Here is a 23,339-nt window from a genome sequence, read left to right as displayed (position 1 = left end):
AATACAATACATGTGTGGTATGCAATGTGACCCATCTACACAGCACCAACAGGTACACATGTACAGTATATGCGATGTTCTGTATCCGTGCAACAGCTATATGGGAAGATGCAGATTACACATACATTGTTCATTTGTCTCTCCTGAATCCTATCTGAGTCATCTATCATATTTGTTTATCAGGCATAAAAGGGACATATCAAGGTCTGACCGCTACAATTCTCAAGCAGGGATCCAACCAGGCCATTCGTTTCTATGTCATGACTTCACTTCGGAACTGGTATAGAGGTAAAAACTTCAAGAATGTATTGTACTTCTTTGTATTCTTTGCTGCCAAGTATTTTTAATTGTTAAACTAGGGTGTGTTTTCGGTGTCAGGGTTTCCTTGTGGTTATCTGTTGGTCCTTTGTGTATTCTTATTAACCACTTACTTGACACCCCCCCCCCCCCCCCCCCCCCCAAATGGTCAGATATTGTCTTTTTTTTTAAAATGTGTATTGTTTTTACATTTATTTAAATATTTTCTTTAAAAAAATACATCTATATTAACTTAGATGTAGGCCTCCATTGTAAAATACTTCCCTCACTAAGTAAAAATAGCAAAGTATTAGTAAAAACACTGCTCCAAAAAAAAAGGGAACACTTAAACAACACAATGTAACTCCAAGTCAGTCAAACTTCTGTGAAATCAAACTGTCCACTTAGGAAGCAACACTGATTGACAATCTATTTTGCATGCTGTTGTGCAAATGGAATAGACAACAGGTGGAAATTATAGGCAATTAGCAAGACACCCCCAATAAAGGAATTGTTCTTCAGGTGGTGACCACAGACCACTTCTCAGCTCCTATGCTTTCTTCCTGATGTTTTGGTCACTTTTGAAAGCTGGCGGTAGCATGGAACGGAGTCTACGGAGTCCAGCAACATTGCATGTGATATGACCAAGCCAGGTAGTGGACTCCAGATTTTGGTTGTGCCACATATAACTATGGGCCTTATTTTGGTTCATTCTTTCTGACAAAATCCTTCTTAGATGGGCAAAACCATGTGCACTGCAGGGGGGCAGGTGTTACTTGTGCAGAGAGAATTAGATTTGGGTGGGGTTTTACTTCAAAGTGAGATCTATATTGCAGTGTAAAAATAAAGCAGTCAGTATTTTCCCTGCACAGAAACAAAATTACTCACCCAAATCTAATTCTCTCTGCACATGTTACATCTGCCCCCCTGCAGTGCACATGGTTTTGTCCATCTAAGAAGGATTTTGTCAGAAAGAATGAACCAAAATAAGGCCCTATGACAGGCAAATTGTTAATTATTATAATCTCTCGTTTGAGATCTTAATGCAACTAAAACCTTGTTGAGATGTTAATCCTATACTGTACATAAGATGAATAAAACCAGTAAAGATCTTTAGTGAGTTAGTTTGAGATGTAATCTGTCATGTTTCTCTTAGGTGACAATCCTAATAGGCCAATGAACCCACTTGTGACTGGTGCATTTGGGGCAATAGCTGGAGCTGCCAGCGTGTTTGGGAACACTCCCCTGGATGTGGTGAAGACAAGGCTGCAGGTAACGTGAAAGAAACATTAATAACTATTACTTTTCCCTTGCTGCATAATATGAATGTAAAGCTGTTGCTAGGAGATATGTTATTCATATGTATTACTTTTGAAACTTCAACGTATATCTGTAATTGCAGGGATTGGAAGCTCATAAATACAAAAGCACCTGGGACTGTGCCTATAAGATTCTCAAGTACGAGGGACCCCGAGCGTAAGTCTTCTACATACCCCAGCACATTGTACATACCCATGCATTATATGGCAGGTTTCCCAGTCCCTTAATCATCCTTTACTTATGTTCCTATTGATGCTGCTTTTAAGTTGTTAATTGCACCATGTAAAAATCGTAGTTTTCTCAGATTATTTACTGCTAATCTGTCCCGTCCTGCAGATTCTTCAAGGGAACTGTCCCTCGTCTTGGGCGTGTCTGTCTTGATGTGGCCATTGTCTTTATCATCTATGATGAAGTGGTGAAGGTCCTAAACAAGGTGTGGAAGACTGAATGAGATTGTCCAGCAGTGGTGAAAAAACCATGGGCTCTACCATGTTGGAGCCTTGTGGGTGCCAAAGACTTCATCAAATTATTGCCCATTCCCTGGTATGAAAAATGTTCCGGTGCTTCCTCCCATTCCTGGAGAAATGCCCTCAACCTGCCTGTTGTCCTTCATCTTCTGGTCATTTCTCACTTGCCACATGGCCGGCCAAGAGTCCTTGCAGCATAGTTACAAGAGAAGTGAAGGCGTTAGCAAGGCTTAGTTATTGAGGATATTTATGAAATTTTACCCTTTTTTTTCATTGAAAATGTTTTAAAATGTTATATTTTTAAGTGAACCATTTAATATAAAAGATATTATTAATCCTTTTAGCGCTGTGCCATGGATAAAGTCCATAAACAAAGTAATATTAACATTTTAAAGGAGTATTTTCTTAGAACTACCAAAAATGTGATTCTGATTTAGAGGCCAATATTCATCTTCAATGACCTGAAATGAGGACACGTTATAAGCTGGTCACACATGGCGATTTTGTTAGGCAAACCAACCTTCCCCATGTAGAATAATCACAGGGGAAGGGGGGAATTCTTTTGCACAGGCTGGTACTTACTGTACCCAGGTAAAGCCCCAATTTTTGTTATATTACGTTTTATTCGTAATCTTGGTTACGGGGGTGCTGCCAAAGACAATGGTATAGTACAACAAAGAACTAGAAAGAGAAAGGATTGTCTCTTTGTTGGCGCACTAAGAAGAAAAGAAGATAATAAGATAAACTTATTTAAAATATACCTTTTTATTCAATAATCATTAAAAGTTATTTGCGTGAAATTTTCCCATTTTTTTTTAAATAAAACAAGTATTAAATTACAACTGTGTGTTATTTATTTTGTGATTATGATGATGTGAATATTCTTGAGTCCGCTTATTTTAATTTAACAGAGGTATGTCCAAGATCTTTGTATTTTCACTTTATATTGGGAATCTTGGTCACTAAAGGAGAGGATCCCCAATATCTAGGTTTCGTTCAAAAATTACTAAGTGATCCCCACTGCTGCATGAGAATAAATATATTATTGTGATCAATAAAGCGAAGGATCACAATATAAAACAATATAGAAATCTCATTCATCTTGGCAGCTTTCGCAGGGTTGATGTACCAAACCACTGTTAAAAGTATGAACAAGATTCCCAATATAAAGTGAAAATACAAGGATCTTGGACATAACTCTGTTAAATTAAAATAAGAGGACACAAGAATATTCACATCATCATAATCACAAAATAAATAACACACACAGTTGTAATTTAATACTTATTTTATTTAAAAAAAATGGGAAAATTTCACGCAAATAACTTTCCTTTTTAATGATTATTGAATAAAAGGTATATTTTAAATAAGTTTATCTTATTATCTTTTCTTCTTAGTGCGCCAACAAAGAGACAATCCTTTCTCTTTCTAGTTCTTTGTTGTACTTCCCCATGTAGACCTGATGCATGTCAACCTAATTACCCTATCCACCTTCATGCATGTCGACCTAGTGGTGTCGACCGAATGCTTGTAGACCTAGTGACTGTATCCCATGCATTTTACGCATCAAACATGCGTACATAAGGTGGGATCAAATTACCCACAATCATTAACCACAGTTACTTGCTTCGCCAGGGGCTAGCCAATTAACCCCGATAAGCCAGCACGAACCGCAGCTGCGTCAGACAGGCAAAGCAAAATCTCCAAAAGTAGCCTGGTTTTTGAAGGAGTACCGGGCTGCAGTTGGTGAAAGCACAAAGGTTTCACTTAACCTGTGTGTTTGGGTGAAAATGTAGTTTTTAGTTATTGGTTGTTTTTTTGGGGGGGAGGGGGGTGATCTAATCAGCTTGAAAAAAATGTCAATCTTTCACTTCTGATGTTTCTTGGCACCTGATTGGATACCCCTTGTAGACTCTGATGCCAACAGAAATTCAAATTGTTTATGCAAAGCCATGTATAACAGCCTACTTGTGGAGGTGTCCACCTGATAATGTTGCATCTCTAGGAGACGGGCTTCACTCCATGTTGAACATGCCTTTACTGTACACAGCTAAAACTTGACTTGTCCATGTTTCAGATCTCATTCATAAAGGGACACAAATTTAGATACAGATAAGTCATTAATGTTTTCACTGGATCACTGGACAGCCTAGGTCTCTTTGGGCAAGATGTACTCAGCCTTGAAAAGTGATAACATAGAGAGTGATCAAACTTAAACTAATCAGCTACTACCTGTAATTTTTCAAACACAACCTTTGTGTGGCAGGTAGGAGCTGATTAGCTGGTGGTTTATCACTCTCCATTTTATAACTTTTCAAGCTTCCTACATCTGGCCCTTTGTCTTCTCTATGCAATAATAGTGGCCTGTATACAGAATCTCCCGGCCTTTGTGACTGTGTCATGCTGTGTATGGATATTGTACTTCTGTCTCTAGTGCTTCATATTTTTGTGCCAAATGTGCCCTCTAGGCATACGGAACTAACTTCGTGCCAAAATATCAATTCAACAGCCAAAACAGCGGAGGAATAGTTCCAGCCATGAGGTAGATTTCGTTTCTGGGACCAACCACTAGTGGGTGACAGAAGTGCCTTTGCGGAATCATTCCTCCCCCATCCTAACTAATATGGTGAAATGCTGCTATTATAAAGATGGAATGTGACTGTTCTACAGCAAGAGGATGCATTGTAATGAACTTTATACCCTTTTTACACTGCCAGCAATATCCCGGGCTATTGTACATGAGCAGGCAGCAACCTGGTATATTGTACCGTGTGAAAGCATCCAGTTGAAATAAGCTGGGTCGAGCGACCTTGCATTTCAACCTGGGTATCGAGCAGGGTTGAAAACAGAAACCTGGGTTGCTGTGCACTGTGAACAGCTAAGCTGGGTGGATGGGACATGGTACCCATTCACAGCATAAGAAGAGCTGGCACTTGGAGATGATCTCCAAGCTCTGACTCGGGACTTGTCCACGGTGATGTCACTGGCCCAGCAATAAACCAGGTCAGGCCATCAGTCTGAAAGTGGTCTCAGCCGGTTCACACCCAGGATGGACCAGTGTAGAAAATCCCGGGTGTGATCCGGCTTTGTGATGTGAAAAGGGTATACTGTAAGTGTCATGTACTGTTTTTCTATAGTGATTACAGCGGTGTAGAATTTTTAGACGTACATTACTAACTAACATGTATCTGTGTGCTGGGCTAAAGAATCACCATTGTCATATTTTTGTGGAAACCTGACTAATTCCTATACTGCAATATGTACTTCAGATGTTTGTACAGTGTATACAAAGTACATAAGTACAGTACATATGAAACGTGGTACACTGGGATATATTGTATATATGGTTATATACATTCTGTGCAGTCTGTATATGTATGTTGTACGTACCCATTCTATTATGTTTGTTACGTTATCCACAGTACATGTTCCTTCCTACTTTCCTCTGCATATAATATAAACAAGCTAAAGGGTCATGTTGTTTCCACTGATTCGGGAACTTTAATGGGATGGTACAATCCAGACTGACCATGATGTCTTTTCATTAAACAATCATGCTAAAGTCTGGAATATCTATAGTCTCTACCAAAGCCTTCATGTCCTGTAACGATGTACCATGGATCTTCACTGCTTGTGAATGATGCATTGTGCACTGTCTTCAGAGCCAATACTCCCAAATAAACATGGATTGTCTATATATCTACCTGATATTACCGATACTTGAAATGTTTGCTGTTTACATTATAACTGCTGTAAGTGATGCTCTGTCTGTGTGTATACATGTGTATATGCTTCTCTCTCTCTCAGAAACTCACTCCTGTTTATCCACCTTAAGCCAGAGTGACTATTTACTATTTAGGAGCTTAATAAAACTGGATTGGTCTCGTGAATACAGATTTGTGAGTGATATGCCTTGTATAGTTATTTATATATACAAACTGATGCATACTGATATTGATTTATACACATTGGGGCCAATGCTGTGTTAAATACAAGTTGACCTCAAATGCTCCTGCAGGGCAGATGTGTATGCTTTTCTGTGGTCGGATGCCCCCGATCTATACGCTTGGTGCCCCAATTAACATTAAAACACTAATGTCTGAATATACGTTACCACTCACTGAGGTATTTACATACCTGCTACTGCTACTTTTAACTTTTTAAGTGGAATGAAAAAGTTTTGTTGTTTCACCAGGAACCTTTTTTTCTGTCCCCCGCTGGCAATTGAGAAAGAGGGGAGAGAGCAGGAGGGTGTAGGTGGAGCAGAGCCATCTTAACATATGGGTAGCTGCCCAAGGGCCCCCCGATTCTAGGGGCCTTCGAGCTGGGTCAGATTGTGTTTTGGGCATTTGCCTCCTGCACTTATTGGGAGGCAGAGAATGTTGCCTGATCAGTCTGATTGTGACTCACACACAAACAGAGCAACCAGGCAGCATTCTCTTCCTGCTTTCTAGTCTGTAGCCAGATGGTGAATGGCTGTCAGCATGCTGATTGGTGAATGGCTGGAGCTATCCACCAATCAGAGTGCTGACAGTGATTCACTGTATGGAAGAAAGTGGAGAGATGGCACAAGACCAAAGGAGGGGCATGTTGTTGTTATTATTATTATTTTGTGTTTGTTTACATTTTTTCATGTGAACGGGTGTGGAGAAGGCCCCAAATACACTGCTTTGCTCAGGCCTACAATGCTGTTAACTTTTTGAGTGCCAAAATCAGTGTGATAATTGCCAAGCAAACTTTTCATCATAATGACCTGTAATGTTTACTTTCTATAGGAAATATAATCTTTTTTTTATTTGAATTTATAAAACAAATGTGAGCTATCCTTAACACAGCTGGATGCCAGGATTACCTGACGAAGTGATAAATTGCAGACCATTTCTTTATACAGAAGATCGAAGCCGAATGCTGCTCACAACATTAGGACAAACTGCTGTATTTGGCATGATAAATACCGGGAAGATACCTAAACACTATTATTTAATAGAAATAATAGATAATCACTTCTAACTCATGGGGTGCCCTGATAGCGCACTATAAGGGGCCGACATTCGGAGTCCAGACTTACAGACCTCTGCATATAGTTGGCCTTTAAAAAAATGTTTGGAAACATTGAAGGCAACTCTTTTCATAAATATGTAGCAGCATTCAGTACCACCGTAATGATTCCAGGCTACTGATTCTATCTTATTGTACCAATATTTGGTAGGTGAACACTATACATTATAGACAGCCCTACATCAGCCCCTGTATATATAGATGGTGCATACTTAGGGTTACCATACTATCTCTTTATAGTGGGACAAGTCTTAATTTCCAAAGTTCTGCGCATGGCCAAATTCAAGCTTGCATTTCACCTGGTTTTAAGCAGCTACAGTAATTCATGAGTGCCCCAGTAGGCATGCTTTATTTCATTTTAATCAGCAGAAGCTGCTTGTGTGTCTCCTTAGCATCCTGGTGTGCAGAAGATGCATTTAACGGGGAGAAATAGAAAATGACATGTACAGTACCTGAACGAGCGATTTTGACAAATCCTATAGTCTATTTTTAATTTTAGAAATAATTTTTGCAATGTTTGTTATAAATGTGCTGTAATTGTGTACTTATAATTGATTTTGACATTGTCAAATAAAACTTATCCAAAAAAAAGAGCTCTATTTAAGTTAGTTTTTGTGAGACTTGCTAACTCGGCTACTATCACATCCTGGCCTGTAACTGTTGTACTTTAAGTCGTATTCCGGTTGGTCTGAATAAAGGTACGAATTTATTAGTCGACCACTATTGTTTAATAGACAGAAGGTTGACACATGAAACAGGTTGATGTGCTTTAGGTCAACATGGTCAAAAGTTTAACACAAGTTAAAGGTTGACACTTTTTTTGTTTGTTTGTTTTTAAAACGGACTTGTTCATATTTTACCATCCCAGTGGGCACAGAGGGAGAATATAATGGTGTCTGAAGCATGGCGAGCGCAGTGGTACACTAATAGTGTCTATGTCAACATTGACACACGCAAAAATATGAAAACCTCACGTCGACCTTCTCCCATGTTGACTTTTTGCTTGTGTTGACCAATAGTGGTCGACTTGTTGGCTTTGACTGAGCAATTCACACCCCAAATAAACAGGATGCTTCCTGCTCTAAAAATACTGTCAGTAGAGATCGGATTTACACACAGAGCGTTCAATACATCCACCATTACATTGGCTGAGCTCCAGGGAAAGTCGGACATTCTAATATCCTACTTTGAGTTACTTTTCACAGCCGCTAAACTCATCTTTTTAAGTTGTTTAAACTCTAACCTCTGAAGTTTCGGGAATGGGTGATAGAATATTTAACATCTCAGCCTCCATGTCCTACAAATGTTTATAAATGTCCTTCTACTCTGACACCACTGAGGCTACTCAATAAAAATATGGTATGTCTTTTTTTTTTTTTTTTTACAAAGGGATTGTGCAGAAGTAGCCCTAAAAAATAAACTGATGTACATAAAGTTATACCGATAGTTCCAAACTGTGTTGCAGATACATCCCAGCGCTTTATATTGCTGAGCTACGCAGTGGCAAATTTATCAATTGGTCGCATGCGACATCGCAGGTTGATTACTAATAAAAAACCTTATTAGATTTATCAGAGACTAGTTACCAGCCCTTCAACATGACGGAACAACATAATGCTAATGTCAGCACTGGTGGCTGTGTATGCTCGATCTGAGCAACATTTGAATATTTCCATTGTGCACCATCTAGTGACCTGCTATGGGTGATGTTTGCTGAGCGATCTGTGCAGAGTGGAGCTTTGCCTATTGTTTATAGGCAAAGCCCCGCAAACTAGCAGGAAAGACCGTTCAAGCACTGTCTTTCCCTCTGGGGGAGCGGGACCGTGCATCCTAGTCAACCGGGGCTATATACACTGAGCGATTAGTGCTCCATTACTAAGCGATCTTGTCAGATGGCTTAGAAATAGGGTGAAAATAGCCCCCTGTGTATGCCCCATTAGTTTTAGGAGCAAATTTAAAGCTTTAATGCAACATGTAACAAAGATGTAATAAAAGTACTCCTAATGCCATATCATTTAAGATCTAAGCTGAGCAGAGGCAGATTTTCCACAAGGCAACATAGGTCCCAAGGGACCCCATAACTATATACTGGCTGTCCAAAGCGTATTTCCAAAAGACCAAGGGCCAAATGTAATAAGGTGTGAAAATCAGAATGGGAGAGATTTTGGGAAAGTTTTCCCCTTTTTTTTTTTTTAAAGAGGCAATCAAGTGCATGGCAAAATCAACCTGGTTTTTCGATGTAAATGATTTTCACTTTAAAAAAAAATAGGAAAACTATCCCAAAATATCTCACTTTCCGATTCTCACACCCTATTACATTTGGCACCTAGAGCCTGATTCAGATTTGTACGCAATGCCGATGTTCACGCAGCTGAGCATTTGATACTAGACCATCTGCATTCAGCAGCAAAACATATGGATTGTTTGGGCGTGGGGGGCCCCAAACCGGTATTTGCCTAGGGCCCCATGGGGGCTAAATTCGCTTGATGCTGAGTAATATTTTTGGAAAAAAGTGATTGCTTTTAATTAAACATGGGCATAAGAATCATGGGAGTAGATTTATTAAGCTCGGTAATAACGTGTCTGTTTTTTATCACCGGCCAATTAGCTCCTAACTGTGAAGTTACAGGCTTGCTGTGAAAAATGACAGGTAGGAGCTGATTGTTCAGTGATAAAAACCAGACACTTTATCACTTCAGGAGCTTAATAAATCTACCCCATGAACATATTAATATCAAATAAAAAAGTGTCTTTTGATGTATTTACACCAGTGAGTCTATTTGGGTCATTATCACCTGGACACTGAGAAGTTTCATACTGCTGTTGAATATTTAGATGCCTGAAGGAACAACCCACCTAAGTGTGAATGTCCAAGCTATGGCGTTAGACCACACTCAAACCGTCTCCTCCATTTGTGCAATAGAAAGATCTTCATCCAACTGCAAACCATGCATTTCCCACTAAATATTTCTGTGCTTGTTAATTATGTTGATGTCCTTCTTCAAGGATGAGTACCTTTTTGGCCCTCCATTTGCTGTTTAACTACACATCCCAGCATTCCCTGCTACATTTTTGCTATTTGGCCATGCTAATGGTCCATATACACTGTACGATATGTGCCATCGGCGATAATATCAGCAGTGCCTTGAAAATCAACAACCTGCAGGTAAACTGAATGATTTTGTTAATGATACCTGTGCTGTCACCAGGACCCGCTTCGAACATGCAGTCACTGATGACATCGTGAAATTGGACTGCATGTTCAGATGATCGGGATTATCGTTCTCGGTCCATGGAACATGTGGCCTGCTGAGTGTTCTGGAAACGGTGACAGTTACTTGCAGCCACCTACTAATCAGGTATATTTTTGAAATTCAACTCCTACAGGGGTGAAAAGGGTAAAATATTCTGCCCAACAATCCTTTGCACAGTTGACACTTGGGAAATCCGCTAATAATCATCTAATGCTGTATTTTTGGTGGGCATTGTTAATTGTTTTCTACCGCGCCCAACTTGATCGTTTATGAGCTGGTGCCTCTTAATAGCATCCTGTCGTGTGTGTGTGTGCGCGCTACATAGAAACAGAATCTGACGGATAAGAACCACTCGGCCCATCTAGTCTGCTTCCTATTATCATCCTGTATTTTTTGTGCCTTACTGGCAACATATATTAAATTATATGGATACATTATCATGGATGTGTCATGTTATTTTATACTGCCATGTGTTTTTATGCCACTGCTCTGTCACTTAGTTTAGTTTAGTCGACGTGCATTTTCTTTTTCACATTTTTCAGCTGACGTGCCGACAGGCGCTATTTCATGCCCCACCACCCACTAGGGTGTGGAGGGAGAACAAAACAGTGAGCCCGAAGCATGGCGAGTGCAGTGAGCCATGCGAGGGGACGTGGTACACTTAACCCCTTCCCGACATTTGACGTACATTTACGTCATGGTCGGGAAGCACTTCCCGACACATGGCGTAAATGTACGTCATGGATTTAAACTGTCACCGCGTCTATAGACGCGGTGACAGTTTCAACATGTCTGCTGTCCCTGACAGCAGACATGTCCGTGCATGCCCCGGGGGGGCTGCGATGCCGCCCCCCCGTCGGCGATCGCTGTGATTGGCTGTTCAGTGTGAACAGCCATTCACAGCGTTTTCCTGTGTCACCGGCGAATAACGTTCGCCGGTGACACGGGATCAGAGGTGATTGGTGCTGTAAAGTACAGCACCAATCACCGCGGGGTGTAAGGGTGACACTGGTGTCACCCCACCTCACCCCGCCCGCCCCCAAAGGCCGTGATTGGTCCGTCGGACCGACGGACCAATCACAGCCAAGGAGGGAGATTTAAACTAACGGTGACTGCACTGCAGACGCCATTCCGGTCTGGAAAGCGTGCAGTGCGGTCACCGTACCCCCCTGCCGCCATACTGACCAGAAATACTTGCTGCAATACTTACCTGATCGCTGCTGATTGCTTCCTGGATCCTGTGCAATAATTGTGCCATACTGTGATATTGTGCTGCTGCACTGTATTAGTATTAGCTAGATAGATAGAGAGATAGATAGAGATAGAGAGAGAGAGAGAGAGAGAGAGAGATAGAGAGAGATAGAGAGAGATAGAGAGAGATAGAGAGAGATAGAGAGAGATAGAGAGAGATAGAGAGAGATAGAGAGAGAGATAGTGTCAGAGAGTGCTATATTTTGTGCTGCTGCAGTGTGATCTAGTTATAGATAGAGAGAGAGAGATAGAGAGAGAGAGATAGAGAGAGAGGCCTACTGACAGAGTGCTATATTTTGTGCTGCTGCAGTGTGATAGTTATAGAGAGATAGAGAGAGATAGAGAGAGAGAGATAGAGAGAGATAGAGAGAGATAGTGACAGATTGTGCTATATATTTTTTATATAACTGACTGCTGCCCCCTCCTTTTGTGCTGATCAGTATAAATTAACTGATCAGTAACTTTTTGGGGGCGCAGGTTTTTTTTTATATATAGATATACCTGTGAGTGCTGCTGCTGCAGTGTCATAGAGTGTTAGATAGTGTTAGATAGTGAGAGATAGAGAGATAGAGAGAGATAGTGATAGAGAGTGCTAAATTTTGTGTCTGCTGTCCCCGCCTTTTGTGCTGATCACTATATCTGAGGTGATCAGCAACTTTTTTGGGGGTACAGAGGTTTTTTTTTTTTTATATATACCTGTCAGTTGCACCAAAGGTTGTGCACCTGCTGCACCTCACTGGTAATCAGTGTCGCATCACTGATCACCTTTTTTTTTTGTGTGTGTGCTGTGGGGTATTTTTTTAATTTTTTTTTTTACACACACTGTGATTTTGTGGGTGTCCTGTGGCCGCTGTGCGCTGATCAGTGACGTACATCACTGATCATCTCTTTCGGCACAGGGTTGATCTATTTTTTTTTTTTTTTTTGATCAAATTCCTGTTGCCTTTGAGCGCTGTTCAGTGACAGACGTTACTGACCAACATCTGTGCTCAATTTTTGGCGCAGGACCTTTTTTTTTTTAACCCCTTCCTTTTTTTTTTTTTTAACCCCTTCATTTTTTTTTTTTTTTTATTGGTATAAAGTATTTTTTTTTTTTTCTGCACCACATACACACTACACACTACATACCCCCCGGATTGAAATAAAGTTTGTGCCCCCCCCTACACTATACACGTGTTGAAACATTTCACTACCGGTAACACAAAAATAAAAATGGCATCCCAAATGTCCTCCCAAATGTCCTCCCAAATGTCCTCCCAATCATCCAGGAGAATGTATTCAGTGGAGGAGGCATATGCCATGCTTGCTTCTGACTCTGACACAGCCAGTGATGCAAGCGGGGAATTTGAAGGATTTGCCTTAAGCTCCTCTTCCTCCTCTGCTGATGAGGGACCCCCTCAAAGACGCCCCCGTAGATCAGCTGAGATTCCCCCCCCAATAATTGATCTAGTATGGACCCCACCACCAGACAATTTTGAGCCCCAGGTTCCTGAGTTTTTGGCCATGCCAGGAATCCAATTTGATTCCACAGGTCTCAGAGAAATTGACTTTTTCAAATTATTTTTCTCTGATGATTTTATAAATTTAATGGTGGACCAAACTAATTTATATGCCCAGCAGTTTATTGCTCAAAACCCCACGTCATCATTTGCTAGGTGGACCCCTGTAGATGCAGTAGAGATGATGACGTTTTGGGGTCTGGTGTTTCATATGGGCATAGTAAAAAAGCCAGAAATTAGGCAATATTGGAGTACAGATGTTCTGTACAGTACTCCATTTTACCGTATGGCCATGCCCCGGACTCGATTTGAGACAATTCTTAAATTCATACATTACACCGATAATGCACAGTGCCCACCCAGAGATGATCCCACCTTTGACCGGCTATTCAAAGTCAGGCCGGTCATTGATCATTTCAGTGCCAAATTTGAAGAGGTGTACATCCCTGAAAAATTTATTTGTATCGACGAGTCCCTTATACATTTTAAAGGAAGGGTTAAATTCCGCCAGTACCTTCCCAGTAAGAGGGCAAGGTATGGCATAAAAATGTATAAACTGTGTGAAAGCACCTCAGGGTACACCCACAGGTTTAGGGTTTATGAAGGGAAGGATTCAAGAATTCAACCGCCAGAATGCCCCCCCTCCCTCGTAGGTGTTAGTGGGAAAATTGTCTGGGATTTAGTGCACCCCTTCCTGGATAAAGGTTATCACCTCTATGTGGATAACTTTTACACTAGCATCCCCCTGTTTAAGGCCCTTGGTTCAAGAGGTACAGCAGCTTGCGGTACTGTGCGCAAGAACCAAAGAGGCCTCCCAAAAACGCACATTGCCCAAGTAATGAGAAGGGGTGAAAGCAGGGGAATATGCACCGAAAATATGTTGTTGGTCAAATATAAGGACAAGAGGGATGTCCTTATACTGACAACAATTCACGGAGACAGTACCACCTCCGTCCCTGTACGAGGTACCAGTACCCACACCTCAAAACCTAATTGTATCCTGGATTACAATAGGTACATGGGCGGAGTGGATCTTTCAGATCAGGTACTGAAGCCGTACAGTGCCCTGCGGAAAACAAAAATCTGGTACAAGAAGGTGGCCGTGTATATCATCCAGATGGCACTGTATAACGCTTACGTGCTATTCCGTTCTACCGGCCAGAGGGGGACATTTATGCACTTTCAAGAGGAAGTCATAAAGGGCCTAATATTTGGGAACCAGCAGGCAGAGGGCCCCAGTACTTCTAGTACTGGCCCCCGTATTGTACCAGGGCAGCATTTTCCTGATGAAATCCCCTCCACTGGAAAAAAGGGCAGGACACAAAAAAGGTGCAAAGTTTGCTATAAAAAGGGAATAAGAAAGCAAACTATTTTCCAGTGTGACACTTGCCCCGACAAACCCGGCCTATGTATAAAGGAGTGTTTCAAATTATACCACACATCTATGGAATATTAGGTTCATAATTTCACCGTGCTTCGGGGGTCTTGCTAATGCCACATAGCACCCACCATTCATTCCACCAGAATCTGAGCCGCAAAATCCAAAAATCACTCCTTCCCTTCTGAGTCCTGCCATGCACCCAACTGGTATTTTTTGGTCACATGTGAGGCATTGCCGTACTCGGGAGATATTGGGGCACAGATTTTGGGGTGCTTTTTCTCCTTCATACCTTCTGAAAATGAAAAATTTTGAGCCAGAACTGCATTTTTGTGTAAAAAATGTAATTTTTCTTTTTCACTGCCCACTTGTATCAAAATTGGTGAAACCCCTGGGGGTTTTAAATGTACACTATACCCCTAGATGAATTCCCTGAGGGGTGTAGTTTTCAAAATGGGGTGACTTGTGGGGGGGTTCCACTGTATTGGTGCTTGGGGGGTCTTGCTAATGCGACATAGCACCCACCAAAATTCCACCAGAATTTGTGCTGCAAACTCCAAATATCACTCCTTCCCTTCTGAGTCCTGCCACTTTTTGGTCACACATGAGGCATTGCCGTACTCGGGAGAAATTGGGGCACAGATTTTGGGGTGCTTTGTCTCCTTCATTCCTTGTGAAAATGAAATATTTTGAGCCAGAACTGCATTTTTGTGTAAAAAAATGTAATTTTTCATTTTCACTGCCCACTTGTATCAAAATTGGTGAAACCCCTGGGGGTTTGAAATGTACACTATACCCCTAGATGAATTCCCTGAGGGGTGTAGTTTGCAAAATGGGGTGACTTGTGGGGGGGTTCCACTGTATTGGTGCAACATAGCACCCACCATTCATTCCACCAGAATCTGTGCTGCAAAATCCAAAAATCACTCCTTCCCTTCTGAGTCCTGCCATGCACCCAACTGGTATTTTTTGGTCACATGTGAGGCATTGCCGTACTCGGGAGAAATTGGGGCACAGATTTTGGGGTGCTTTTTCTCCTTCATACCTTCTGAAAATGAAAAATTTTGAGCCAGAACTGCATTTTTGTGTAAAAAATGTAATTTTTCTTTTTCACTGCCCACTTGTATCAAAATTGGTGAAACCCCTGGGGGTTTTAAATGTACACTATACCCCTAGATGAATTCCCTGAGGGGTGTAGTTTGCAAAATGGGGTGACTTGTGGGGGGGTTCCACTGTATTGGTGCTTGGGGGGTCTTGCTAATGCGACATAGCACCCACCAAAATTCCACCAGAATCTGAGCCACAAAATCCAAAAATCACTCCTTCCCTTCTGAGTCCTGCCATGCACCCAACTGGTATTTTTTGGTCACATGTGAGGCATTGCCGTACTCGGGAGAAATTGGGGCACAGATTTTGGGGTGCTTTTTCTCCTTCATACCTTCTGAAAATGAAAAATTTTGAGCCAGAACTGCATTTTTGTGTAAAAAATGTAATTTTTCATGTTCACTGCCCACTTGTATCAAAATTGGTGAAACCCCTGGGGGTTTGAAATGTACACTATACCCCTAGATGAATTCCCTGAGGGGTGTAGTTTGCAAAATGGGGTGACTTGTGGGGGGGTTCCACTGTATTGGTGCTTGGGGGGTCTTGCTAATGCGACATAGCACCCACCAAAATTCCACCAGAATCTGAGCCACAAAATCCAAAAATCACTCCTTCCGTTCTGAGTCCTGCCATGCACCCAACTGGTATTTTTTGGTCACATGTGAGGCATTGCCGTACTCGGAAGAAATTGGGGCACATATTTTGGGGTGCTTTTTCTCCTTCATACCTTCTGAAAATGAAAAATTGTGAGCCAGAACTGCATTTTTGTGTAAAAAATGTAATTTTTCATTTTCACTGCCCACTTGTATCAAAATTGGTGAAACCCCTGGGGGTTTGAAATGTACACTATACCCCTAGATGAATTCCCTGAGGGGTGTACTTTGCAAAATGGGGTGACTTGTGGGGGGGTTCCACTGTATTGGTGCTTGGGGGGTCTTGCTAATGCGACATAGCACCCACCAAAATTCCACCAGAATCTGAGCTGCAAAATCCAAAAATCACTCCTTCCCTTCTGAGTCCTGCCATGCACCCAACTGGTATTTTTTGGTCACATGTGAGGCATTGCCGTACTCGGGAGAAATTGGGGCACAGATTTTGGGGTGCTTTTTCTCCTTCATACCTTCTGAAAATGAAAAATTTTGAGCCAGAACTGCATTTTTGTGTAAAAAATGTAATTTTTCTTTTTCACTGCCCACTTGTATCAAAATTGGTGAAACCCCTGGGGGTTTTAAATGTACACTATACCCCTAGATGAATTCCCTGAGGGGTGTAGTTTTCAAAATGGGGTGACTTGTGGGGGGGTTCCACTGTATTGGTGCTTGGGGGGTCTTGCTAATGCGACATAGCACCCACCAAAATTCCACCAGAATCTGAGCCGCAAAATCCAAAAATCACTCCTTCCGTTCTGAGTCCTGCCATGCACCCAACTGGTATTTTTTGGTCACATGTGAGGCATTGCCGTACTCGGAAGAAATTGGGGCACATATTTTGGGGTGCTTTTTCTCCTTCATACCTTCTGAAAATGAAAAATTGTGAGCCAGAACTGCATTTTTGTGTAAAAAAATGTAATTTTTCATTTTCACTGCCCACTTGTATCAAAATTGGTGAAACCCCTGGGGGTTTGAAATGTACACTATACCCCTAGATGAATTCCCTGAGGGGTGTACTTTGCAAAATGGGGTGACTTGTGGGGGGGTTCCACTGTATTGGTGCAACATAGCACCCACCATTCATTCCACCAGAATCTGTGCTGCAAAATCCAAAAATCACTCCTTCCCTTCTGAGTCCTGCCATGCACCCAACTGGTATTTTTTGGTCACATGTGAGGCATTGCCGTACTCGGGAGAAATTGGGGCACAGATTTTGGGGTGCTTTTTCTCCTTCATACCTTCTGAAAATGAAAAATTTTGAGCCAGAACTGCATTTTTGTGTAAAAAAATGTAATTTTTCATTTTCACTGCCCACTTGTATCAAAATTGGTGAAACCCCTGGGGGTTTGAAATGTACACTATACCCCTAGATGAATTCCCTGAGGGGTGTAGTTTGCAAAATGGGGTGACTTGTGGGGGGGTTCCACTGTATTGGTGCTTGGGGGGTCTTGCTAATGCGACATAGCACCCACCAAAATTCCACCAGAATCTGAGCCGCAAAATCCAAAAATCACTCCTTCCGTTCTGAGTCCTGCCATGCACCCAACTGGTATTTTTTGGTCACATGTGAGGCATTGCCGTACTCGGAAGAAATTGGGGCACATATTTTGGGGTGCTTTTTCTCCTTCATACCTTCTGAAAATGAAAAATTGTGAGCCAGAACTGCATTTTTGTGTAAAAAAATGTAATTTTTCATTTTCACTGCCCACTTGTATCAAAATTGGTGAAACCCCTGGGGGTTTGAAATGTACACTATACCCCTAGATGAATTCCCTGAGGGGTGTACTTTGCAAAATGGGGTGACTTGTGGGGGGGTTCCACTGTATTGGTGCAACATAGCACCCACCATTCATTCCACCAGAATCTGTGCTGCAAAATCCAAAAATCACTCCTTCCCTTCTGAGTCCTGCCATGCACCCAACTGGTATTTTTTGGTCACATGTGAGGCATTGCCGTACTCGGGAGAAATTGGGGCACAGATTTTGGGGTGCTTTTTCTCCTTCATACCTTCTGAAAATGAAAAATTTTGAGCCAGAACTGCATTTTTGTGTAAAAAAATGTAATTTTTCATTTTCACTGCCCACTTGTATCAAAATTGGTGAAACCCCTGGGGGTTTGAAATGTACACTATACCCCTAGCTGAATTCCCTGAGGGGTGTAGTTTGCAAAATGGGGTCACTTGTGGGGGGGTTCCTAACTTTTAGCATGTTATGGTGCCTAGAAACCTACATGGTGCCTAAAAAATAATCTCATAAAAAGGAGGCTCCAAAATCAAGTAGGTGCTCCTTCTATTATGAAGCCTGTGGTTTGGTCACCGTGCACACTAGGGCCACATATAGGATATTTATGAAAACAAAAGAATTGGGGGAATCAATTTTTAGTCACATTTCTCTAGTAAAATGTACTGTGTTCCTTAGAAAAATGTATTAAAATTGCAAATCTGCAAAAAAAAAGAAATTTTGAAATTTCACCTACACTTTGTTTTAATTCCTGTGAAACACCTAAAGGGTTAACAAACTTCCAAAATGCTGTTTTGAATACTGTGAGGGGTGCAGTTTTTGAAATGGCATCATTTATGGGGGTGTCTCACATACAAGTCCCTCAAAGTCACATCAGAACTGAACTGGTCCCTAAAAAAATCAGTGTTTGAAATTTTCTTGAAAATTTGAGAATTTGCTATTCATATTGTAAGCCTCCTAGTGTCCCAAAAAATTAAAAGGAAGTTGAAATAATGATGTCAACATAAAGTAGACATATGGTCTATGTTAGTTATTCACTATTTTGAGTGGTAAGATTATTTGTCTCACAAGCAGAAAATTTAACATTTTGCAAATCGCTAAATTTTCCATTTTTTCACGATATTTTGGTATTTTTCACAAAAAAACACAGACTGTATCGACGAAAATTTACCACTAACTTGAAGTACAATGTGTCACGAAAAAACAATCTCAAAATCACTGGGATAAGTAAAAGCAAAAAAAAGTTATCCCCACTTAAGTGAGACATGTCAGAATTGAAAAAAAGGGCTCTGTCAGGAAGGCAAAAACAGGCTCTGTCAGGAAGGGGTTAAACAGTGTCCATGTCGACCTATGTCAACATAGACACCCTAAAAACATGTCGACCTTATTGATGTCGACCTTTCAACCATGTCGACCTTTCACCTGTCGACCTTTAGACCCTCTCAACCTTTAGACCCTCTCGACCTTGTGACAGTTGACCATTAGTGGTCGACCAAATGACTGTATATGATGAGTCAGTCTATGATGCATACCATAACCAGTGCATGCATGATAATGTACAATATTGATAATATCAGGTTAATAACAGCAATGCACTGTAGAAAATGCACCATAGTCCTGTGCAGTATAATGTTTCATTTAAGTGCATCCTCTAGGGATTAGGTGGGGCCCAAAGGTGGTTTCCCCTGTACTCCTATGGGCCAGTCCAACCCTGGACATGTAAAACTCACTCACTAATGAATGTTACCAATGTCGGTAATACTGTAGAAACAAAACTATTTCCAAATGACACGAATTTAGCTTTTTCAATAAAAAAACAATATGAATCCAAAGAAAAATTTGCCCAAACAGGAAGCCAAAACACTGAGGGTGGTTTGGGCACAATCAAAACAAGGTTTCATGCATCTCTACTATGAGAAGTGCCATCAAAGAGCTCCGATGTTACCCTAAAGCAGGAACCCATTGCCATTCTGTGCAGGGACGGAGACAGAGGAAGGCGAAGGTGGTGATCGCCTGTCACTCAATATACAGTACCTACATCCTGCTGCTGGACGCTGTGTGACAGGACTGCAGGTCCGAACACTGCACAGGCGTGACACTGGTGTAGGCAGCGTGTGTCCTCCAGGGCTGCAGACAGATGGGGGGAAATTTACTAAAAGAAATTTGTAAAAAAATAGGTGTATTTGTATCCAGAAATACACTTATTTTTGACAATTACTATCCTGAAAATACGGCAATTCGTAGTCGTATTGATGTGCTATCAATACGAATACGAATTGCCATATTTTCGGGATAGTAAATGTCAAAAATAAGTATATTTCTGGATACAAATACACCTATTTTTTACAAATTTTCTTTAGTAAATTTCCCCCATGATCAGAGGCAGCCGCTCACAGTCCTGGGGAAGAAGCTCAGGTCTGACACTTCTCACCGGCCAGTTCCGGCAGCCAGCGTTATTGCCACAGACGGGAAGGGGAGTGAGGGGAGGAAGCTACATAGCTCCGTACCTTAATTAAAGTCAGCATTCCCCCAAATACAGATGAAGAGATGCAGGACAATGTGGCTAAGTAGTGGTGTTATCATCACTAGGGGGATGCGGTCATTTGGTCTGCAGCATGATGGTCGACAGTCATTAGGTCGACATGGGTCTAGGTCGAAAGGTCGTTAGTTTGACAGGTCTTTAGTTCGACTATCAAAAGGTCGACATGGGGTTTTTCCCCGTTTTTTGAGCCAACATGTGCTGACAGGCAGAATTTTATTCCCTACCATCCACTAGGGGGTGGTGGGAGAATAAAATAATGTGCCCGACGGATTGCGAGCGATGCAAGAGGATGCGGGGCACTTTAAACTGTGTCCATGTCGACTGTGTCAAAAAACTGAAAAACCCCATGTCGACCTTTTGAATGTTGACCTAGACATTTTCGACCTAGACCCATGTCGACCCAATGACTGTCGACCATCGTGCTGTAGACCAAATGATCCCAACACTCACAAGGCTGCCTTCTGAATTAGCTGATGGATACACTGGCCATTACCAGGTGACTGCTGTCAGGTCCGGGGGTGCACCGGACCACCCATTAGATCGCCAGTCGCATAAAATTGAAGAAATGACAGCCGGGCAGAGAGAAAATAGGTTTTCAGAATATTTAGGGATTTTTTTCCCCCCCTTCACCTTTTTTTCATACTCACCTTGTCCCCCGGTGTCCATCGGATTTGTCTATAGCAGCATCCCCAGTCCCAAGGATGCATTGCGCAGGTGACATGTGCAATGCGTCCTTGGGACCAGGATGCAGCTACAGACAAATCCAACGTCACCATGAACATTGTTGATGTAGGAGGATCACCAGGGGTTCAGGTGAGTATGTAAAATAAAAACTATTCCCGAGATCCGGAAAAATTCCTTATACAAATGCATGTGGTCCCAAGCATTTTGGATAAGGGATACTTCCCCTGTACCCCAATAACTTCCCTACTACCCACTGTGTATATACCCCCTATCCATACAGGGGCAAACGCAGGCTTTTCAGAAGGCAGTTTCCAGAAGGGCGGAGCAAAGCACAGAGATGGACACTTAGGTGACCCAGTATATGCTTTGATGTCCCGCGGGTGGTAGGGGGTATTATTTCAACCGCTCAGCATGTAGGGCCTGGATCAGTAATTTCCACTAATTACCCCTTTACTGCACAGATGGTGGGAGAAGGGGGCATTGGGCTGAATGAAGGGGCCCTGATACATAACTTCCAGGGTGGTAGAGGATGTTTAATACGCAGAGGAGAGGGATGTATAGTGGAGTGGGCTTATTATTCATTATTTTCTGGTGAGAGGCCATCTTGCTTGACTGCAGATATCTCCAGTTCCCGCAAATAGATTTATTAGATTTTAATGGAATTAAAAACTAGAGAATCCCACCTACCAAATGGTATTGGGGACTAGGGGATCACAGTTCAGGAGGCAGAGCAATCTGCCAACGAGTATATAAAACTACATACCAGGTGTGTGGAGCTGGAGCAGTAACCAGCTGCTGGAAGGCTGATATCTCTGGTTCTGGGAACAGTAGAGACAAGCTTCTAGTGTCCTTCAAAGGAGGAGAGTCCCAGCTTTTGGAATATACCCACAGAAAAGCTCTACGTCAGACAAAACCTGAAATATCTGACTAGGAAGAGCAATTAACAGGCTTGGATGGGGACCACTGCTTTGAAGTCAGATATCTCCAGTTCCCAAGGTCCGATTTTAAAAATTCTTGTACTCCTGGAAAGAGGGGACCCTCAGCTTTCAGCCAAGAGTCCTTAGACTCCCCCTGCGTGCGCTACTGCCATAGAGGGAAGAGTCAGGACTGGGGAGGGGAGGAGTCAGGACTGGGAAGGGGAGGGGTCGGGTTCGGTTCAAGATTATACAGTAAACCGCCTCCCCCCCCCCCAGAAGAGAAGTCTAGATCCGCCCCCGACTCTGTGTTCTAATTTGTGTAGATTCCATCAATGTTTTCTCTGAATAATATGTATATGCTGTACAATTGCCAGTAACAGTATATATTGTAATAATTACATCTACAACATATCTGCTACAACATACATCCAATGATTTTTCTTATTCAATTTTCATTGAATTTTTACTTAATAGAACTAGATCCAGAAATAATAAGAAGCCAGTGAGTACTGTTATTATTACCTTTATTTCTGAGTACAGGTGCAGTACAGGACGAGTCTCCCGTATCCGGAGATCTCTTATCTGAAATATTCCAATATTTTTTTTGAATATTTAGTATTTTTTTCCCCTGCCCCTTTTCTATACTTACCAAGTCCCCCACTGTCCAAGGTGGCCTTCAGGGGTCCCAGGAATGATGTCACCGGCGCGCCTGCAAACTCGCGCAATACATCCCTGGGACCTCTGACTGCCATGAATATGATGAATATCCAAAAACCGTAAAAATCCTTTATCCGAAATGCTTGTGGTCCCAAGCATTTCGAATAAGGGATACTCAACCTCTGCTTTAAGAGAATGAGCTGCAAATAGCAAGAATGAGTATAAACGCTCAGCCTGTGCCCCACAAAAAAGAGACATAATTGCTGCAGGGGGGAAGGCAGGTAGGGTAGGTGCCAGCTTAAAGCAAGAGGGAAGATAAGGTGAATGGCCCCTCCCCAGGGGATAGGCCATACTTAAGGAAGGGGGAGGAAGGGGGTCATTACACTCAGAAGCAACCCCAGCAAGGAGCATCCAGCAGCAAGGAAAAGGGACCAGAAATTATGCTAAGTATCTGGAAATATTATTTATTTACAAGTATTCCTTCTTATTCTTTTACTTAATCTCCTATTCGGCACCCTGCCA

At 41.9% G+C, this 23,339-nt stretch overlaps 1 protein-coding gene across 1 annotated transcript in view; it reads left to right on the top strand.

The window, feature by feature from the left end:
* Window positions 1–2,814, top strand: part of LOC146007258 (tricarboxylate transport protein, mitochondrial-like) — a 20,112-nt gene extending 17,298 nt beyond the window's left edge. Inside the window, exons 5-9 of the mRNA XM_083145612.1 lie at window positions 44–65; window positions 184–288; window positions 1,454–1,569; window positions 1,700–1,773; window positions 1,954–2,814. Of these exons, the coding sequence (XP_083001738.1) occupies window positions 44–65; window positions 184–288; window positions 1,454–1,569; window positions 1,700–1,773; window positions 1,954–2,068 (432 nt within the window). The 3' untranslated portion in view covers window positions 2,069–2,814. The remainder of the gene's footprint in view (window positions 1–43; window positions 66–183; window positions 289–1,453; window positions 1,570–1,699; window positions 1,774–1,953) is intronic.
* Window positions 2,815–23,339: the final 20,525 nt, after the last annotated feature.

Source organism: Crinia signifera, chromosome 1 (assembly GCF_055691185.1).
Source record: "Crinia signifera chromosome 1, ASM5569118v1, whole genome shotgun sequence".
In the NCBI taxonomy this organism is placed as follows: domain Eukaryota; kingdom Metazoa; phylum Chordata; class Amphibia; order Anura; family Myobatrachidae; genus Crinia; species Crinia signifera.
Note: the sequence above shows the minus strand (reverse complement) of the source record. Positions and strands in the feature narration are given on the sequence as shown.